Source organism: Ruditapes philippinarum, unplaced genomic scaffold (assembly GCF_026571515.1).
Source record: "Ruditapes philippinarum isolate M1 unplaced genomic scaffold, ASM2657151v2 ctg8526_1_1_1_1, whole genome shotgun sequence".
Taxonomy (NCBI): domain Eukaryota; kingdom Metazoa; phylum Mollusca; class Bivalvia; order Venerida; family Veneridae; genus Ruditapes; species Ruditapes philippinarum.
This window is the reverse complement of record NW_026859040.1, coordinates 24,605-31,651: the sequence shown is the minus strand read 5'-3', so window position 1 is coordinate 31,651 and position 7,047 is coordinate 24,605. Positions and strand designations below refer to the sequence as shown.

Sequence of the window (7,047 nt, the reverse complement as noted above, 5' to 3'; positions counted from 1 at the left end):
TGACCAGTTCAAGAATATAGTTTTCAGAAAAGCCGGGATCGTATTAAAATATAAAAAAGTCCAAGGAATTGGCCAGTTCAAGAATATAGTTTTCAGAAAAGCTGGGATCGCATTAAAACATAAAGGGATCCCGGGATTTGACCAATTCAAGAATGTAGTCTTTGATTTTCCAATTAATTAGGCATATATTATAAGTAATGGGATTTCCGCATTTTCAGTTTGTTAATAAATACCTCTAAATATATTTATATCCTAAGTTTGATTAATTTAACGTTCATTACATACAATAAAAAACTATCGTTTAATGTCCTTTCATTACGACAATAATCAACACAAATATAGTTTATTAGTTTTTCCTCTATATCTTAATACGATCCCGGATCCCGGTCAGTCCGGGCCTCCCGGACCACGGCCAGTAAATATATACACTAAATACCGATAAAGGATAAAATGACCGGAAAAAGGAAAAAGAAAAAAATGCACAGAACCAGATGTACACTTATGTTAGTTAACCAAACGAAAACTTACTACAGAGGAACTGGTGAGATCGATAAAACAAAAGTCAGTGTAAATATGATTTTTTGAAAAGAATTCATGAAAACAAATATTTTAATCATCATTTTATCTTTGCGCTCAAAATAATACTTGCTGCTTTTTAAAAATGGCGTGAAAATTGAAGGTTTTTTGACGCTATGTAAGATTAAATTTGATTGGCTAAATAGTTTTGGATCCTAGCCCTGATAGATAAATTCTGTAGAAAGCTGGAAGCCAAGCTTCGATTAAATTTTTGGATGGATTCGGAGTTTTAGGTTGTTTTTCAGTAAAATCCTAACGTAATACCGGCTCGCCGTGGCGAGCCGGCATGAATAAAATTGCTTAAGTTTACTTTATGTTAGAAAATTCACTCTTACAAAAATAATAATATATGTATCGGCTCGGGTGATATAAAATCTTGGCAGGTATTATATCCACATGTATCACTCCAAAACCAAAATAACACATATTAAAATTTTGTCTATGATTTAAACTGATCCCTTAGTTTTTGACCCGAGATAACACATCTTTGAAATATATCAATAAGATCATCATTCATTCTGACGAAGTTTGTTGAAATTAAATGTGACGAAGTTTGTTGAAATTAAATGTGACTCTAGAATGTTAAAAAGGTTTTGTTTGATTTGATCTAGAGAGCTTAAGCACAGGTGAGCTAAAAGTTAATCAAGAATCATGGAAGTAATGTTAGATGTTTTCTATTAGTGAAATTCAATAAATGAAATGATTTTGAAATTGTGATAAAACGAGACAGGCACAAACTTTGCTATAGCGTTTCTGCAAATTATAAGTATCAGAGAATGTAAATAGCTTGACTAAGCTCACTGAGATCACAATTTAATGTTATTTTATCTTAAGAAAAAAAAAATAAAATGGTCAATCACATTTTAGAATGTCTCAAAATTAAGCTTCTTGAAATGACGAGAAGCGAAATCAAAGTGACTGCGATTTTTAAACCAACAATTATTCTATTAGGCATTTTCCGATTTTTTCTTTGACACATACGAGCGTTCAATTTCTCATACAGATTTAAAACTACTGATTTCTTTCCATCTCCTTAACGCTGCTCATTGTTTTTAACTTTATTTGTACTTTCCTTATCTATAAGTCAAGCATGACCATGTTGAGCATTTGGCGAGTTTGTCATTGATGAATCAATATTGTGTGGACCATTCGACAAAATTTGTTTTATCGTCTGTATGTCACTACCAATTGTTTTCATCTGTGTTTCTAAATTATCTATTTTATCTTGAATATTTGACAATTCTTTTTCTGTGTCAAAACTTTTTAAACAAGGTACATCTAGTTCTGCTAAAATAGGGACGATAGGTGTGACGACTACTGTCCCGTATGATGTACCTCCCTCTATAATCCCTATACATTTAGTCTGTGAATTTTTCTCAACAACGAACACAGGCGCACCTGAATCGCCCTTTTCAGCAAAAGGAATGCCATTTGAAGGAGCTGCAACTTCAATTTGCTTAAAAAGTTTTATCGGGGCATATTCATGAACAAATGGGTATTTATCCAATAATTTTACTGAGATAGTATCAAATTTCATTATGCCATGAGTTATTTCGGTTTTTGATCCAAATTTTATGACATGAGCATCCTCCTTCTTATTCAGTCTGTCTGTGCTACACATTCGCCAACTGTCGTATTTAATATTTGTAGCAACATTTGATCCTGTGAAAAGAAGCCAGCAACAATTTAAAAGGTATTAAAAATATGGACATTAGTAAACAGTGAATATTAAATCGAACTGGTACGACTTTCAATTATAATTTGAGGTCATATATTTCATCAAATGATAATTAACATATATTTCACGCATTACACAACTAATTTGCTTTTTACATTTCATTTTTAAATTTCAGTCGCCAAAAGAAGTGAGTAAATTTCAATCATGCAAACGTAGAAAAGTAGTAAAAATAAGATGTTTTATTTTCTTACAATAGAGAATAACGGAATCATAAAGAAGGCAAAAAACGACAAAATTGAAAAAGCTGCAGGCTCAATTCAGCTTGTTCATTGACGGTGTTACCGCCAACGCCAAAACTGGAAGTTGATTTCAATCCAAAACATAGAGACAAAGATGCTATATGAAGGCGTTTTTCCACCCACCACATTCAACAGATTTATAGTATAGAACTATTAATATTGGTAAATAAAACTATGCAAATAAGTTTCAGAAACAATAATTTCAGACAAGAACGTACATCGACAACTGATATTACCTGTCTCATCGGGGAAACTTGGAGATTTGGGATGTCTGTCCGTGATTCTGAACAAAGCTAATTCCATTCCACAATTTTCGTCTGAACCTTCTTTGTAAATAACTTGAACAGTGTGTCCTAGTACAGACCGTTTGTCAGCAGGCTGATATACATTTTTGCACATTCTATGTAATGGCCATTTCAACGTACCGCTATGATTTGTTTTAAGTTGAGTCATCTCCCATCGTGTTAAAAGAACATGTGCACATGTCAGTCCACAAATTCCAAATTGAGGATGATCTATGAAAAACCCAAGAGTTCCTTCAATAATGTCTCCACCTATTTGACTTCCCATTTTAACAGGGTCAAGCAGGTCTTTGGCAGTACGTCCGAATGGAATAAAGGCACCTTCTCTTACATCAACTGGAATGCCGTCATAATTTGTTTCTAAATGGTTCTTCATCAATTGGAATGAAATTCTTTGTCTGGACGTAAAGGACAATACATTTTTGCGGAAGCAATTTCCAAGAAGCACCAAATCCTTTTGACCTATTTGAGGATGCAGATATAATTGACAAGAACTTGTGTTTTTTCATCAAAACCTCAGAGTGTTTTGAAATACAGCTTTGAAGTTTTTGATAGGACTCTTCATCTAATCCTTCTGAAGCTGATGTCTGTTGCCTTTGTACATCAGGGCCTTCTGAGCTAAATTCGCCGACGTATTGATTGACAAATGAGTATGGGATCAATTTGTCTAAATCTAGAGGCTCTATATTAGTGCCACCTTCTGATCTGTGTTTCACAATTACTACAAAAGTTATTCTATGCGGGTTTTGAATTGTATAAGCAGCCCAAACATATGCAATAGCGGCATGTTTTGATTTTATATGTTCACAAATTGCCTCGCACGTGATTGTTATCTCTTTGGATTTCCTCTTATAAATCTGACACATCTCATCAAGTATTTTTTGGCTTGGCAGCTCCCCCGATTCAATTAATTTTCTTATTTCTTCTAGACTCCTTGAACAGAGAAAGGGATCCAACACTACATCGTCATCACCTGCAAACATGTAAAAACGTATAGAGCGTGCATAACTCTAAGTATTATTAATGATGTAAGGAACGAAATTTGATTAATTATTTTGAATGCAAAAGACATTGCATTTTGAGGATCCTATTAGAACATAATAAGACATTAATAACGTTTACCGCCATACCATTTATAATACGAGGTGAACGACGGGGGAGGAACTGAAGGATGTTCTTATGATAACTGGTCACGAAGAAATGATGATTTTTTATCTTTACAGGAAACTCGGGGACAGTTATCAGAAAAGACCCTTACAAGTTATCATACGATTTCCGTCCTTCGTGTAACAATTCCTCCCCCGTGATGTACCCAGACTCCAACCGGACCAAATTGTCATTCTTGTTTTTCATGCATTGTGTCGCTATTATACAGTTTAAACAATCTGAAGAATATGTGATCCCTCGGAGGCAAATTCATAAAAAATTACGTAAAAATTGCAGACATGATTTGACTGATTCTGTACACGAGGGATAATAGAAAACTTCAATTTCCCTGTGACACATTAATTTGCGCTTTCAAAACATGCATTAATTCATATATATAAACGAGCAACATATATTTCTTTCTTTATAGAGAAACTGTTTATCTCTGATGTTTGATTTGATAATTTATGCGGTTACTAAACTTTGGGTAAATATCTTTGAACTTAATAATTTGAAACATAGCAACGATTTCTTTAAAATGAATCTCACCTCATACAGATGCCATTGTGATAGAATGTTACTCTACTTGATAACAATTCTATGCTACAAAAGGATGGGAATAAGTTATCTTATTTGTATATTTTTATTAAAGTTTATGAGCAAAAATAAGTCATTGTTAAGACAACACATATTGGAAAGATCAATAATTTGATTTTGTAATACAACTGTTTTGAAAGCAGATGTATTAGAGATGACAATTTACCTGCGACCAGTTGAAGTCGGCTGACAAATCTAAAATATATCAACTAGTTTTATATTTACATTCAGATTTGGTTTAATGTTTGAGTTTTGTTTCTATTGCATTAAAAATAATTTAAATTCGATAATGCTGGCATGCTTAATGCAGACCTATTAAGATTTTTTTAAATGACACAATGTTAACTGGAACTAAGTAAAGTTTACTTTTTCTTTCTTTATGTAAGTGAAGACGATATGCACAGTGTGAGAACTCTCTCTCTCTCTCTGTCTCTCTCTGTCTCTCTCTCTCTCTCTCTCTCTGTGAGCCCTCTTCGATAGACACTACATTATACATAAAATATAGCAAGACCTCTGTTAATACTTCTGTAAATAAATATTAGAAAACTTTTTGATATTGAGTTTTCAATACAGTACAATACGTATTAAATTTACAACCTGCAAGCATATCAAACAATTGTTTAAAGTGGGAAAATTAAGAAATTGAGTAAAAATAATGTGATGAAATGAAAATAATATAGGGGTAAATAGCAGAGCAGAACAGAACATATCGTTTATTAGATTTTAGATTTAAACATCATCTATACATGCATTACATTGAATATAAAATTCATGTCAAATAAAAAATACAATTAATATGAATATAGATATTATTTACATAAATGAAGGTATGTGTTGACAAGCAAATTAATTAACCCATTAAACAGTCGACAATCAATTTAAATATAGAGTTTATGATAAGTCATTTGGAGGTAGCATATTTTCCCAAATTTTAGAGCACATTTGATGAATATCACCAAATTTGTCATTTTCTTGTGATTCACAGATCTTAGCAGTTCAATTGGCTTAAACATACTTGGTCGGAGTGTAAAATATTCATTAATATATCGTTTTCTAATGACTCTGTATCTCGTACATTTAAGCATAAAGTGATATTCGTCCTCTATCTCGCCATTTTAACAAATTTTGAACAGTCTACATTCGCTGTCTATTCTATTATTTCCATAACGCCCGGCTTCTATACGTAAACAGTGCGCAGATGTTCTCATTCTTGTAATAAAAAGTCTCTGTCTGAGATTTGTTCAACAAGTCGAAATAAGGTTCATATTCGAAATTCTCTTTAACATGTTTATATACCAATAATACAGGTTTGCTATTAAAGCAGCACGCCTCCAGATTCGTGTTAAGTTTCATGAAAAATTTGGAAATGTATTTAGATGTATTTAAAAGTAAATTATTATGAAATTAACAAATAAAGCAATTTACATATTGCAAACGGAACTTATAATCCAAGAAAATTACCAAAACGTGGTCAACATATGCAAAAAGAGCCCTTACTGCGTTACTTACGCAGTAGAAATATGGTGATAAAATACTGCAAAAGCAGTTAAACCACATATAATATTTTAAATATCAGTTGGATCTTGAATGATTTTACTATTCTTAAAGTTTTAGTACATTTTTCTCAATATTGTTTTTCTTGAAATATTTTGGCTCATCTGGAGGCGTGTAGCTTAAATATCACTTCTCCATTTCTGAAGGAAACAATCAATCACTCTTTGTTTAAAACACGGAATCAAACTTTTACCGTCAATAATACTGTCCTGTATTTCCCAAAGATATCCATATCTATAGTTTTCTAATAAAACTTTTAACTTATATGCCCAGTTTTTTACCATAAATAGCATTATTGGACAGCTCCTTATAAACGTTTTTAATGATACAATTATTGAAATTGAAAACTTAAAACTTGAATATCTTAACAAAACAATTTATATAAATCAGATAGCGACCTAGCTCTCCATAAACAGACACATTACTTACTGACATTTTAACAGTAAGAAGTCTTTTACAAAACTTTAACTGCACTCGTTCAATTTCTTTAGCTTTTGAATTACCCCACAACAGTGCTGCATAACTTAGTATAGATGTTACAAATGAATCAAACAGCTGACATTGAACTTTTAGAGTAAAATAAAGTTCACGGATATTATAGTTTAACAAATTCATACCTTTCATTGCTTTACCAATTTACAATTGTTGATTACAGTTACAATTACCATTTGAAATGTTAAACCAAATACAGTTCCAAGATAATTAAATGTATCTACAATATCCAACGTTTCTCGTTATACTCCCATTTCTCATCGTCTCTCAACGCACCACTACGTCTAAATACCATTATTTTTGTTTCTCTTCATTAACCTCTAGACCCTAACGATCACAAAAAAATCGTAGATTGTCTAAATGTGACTGCAAACTCTGCACTGTTTCAGACAGTAGAATCATT

General features: G+C 32.2%; 1 protein-coding gene across 1 annotated transcript; it reads right to left on the bottom strand.

Annotated features, from left to right (window-relative positions):
- Window positions 1-1,660: 1,660 nt before the first annotated feature.
- Window positions 1,661-3,527, bottom strand: LOC132754986 (uncharacterized). Its single transcript, XM_060745750.1, has 2 exons — window positions 2,790-3,527; window positions 1,661-2,238 (listed from the first exon to the last, which is right to left on the bottom strand). Exons 1-2 carry the CDS (start codon window positions 3,229-3,231, stop codon window positions 1,661-1,663), a joined length of 1,020 nt encoding a protein of 339 aa, XP_060601733.1. The 5' UTR covers window positions 3,232-3,527.
- Between the last annotated feature and the right edge of the window lie 3,520 nt (window positions 3,528-7,047).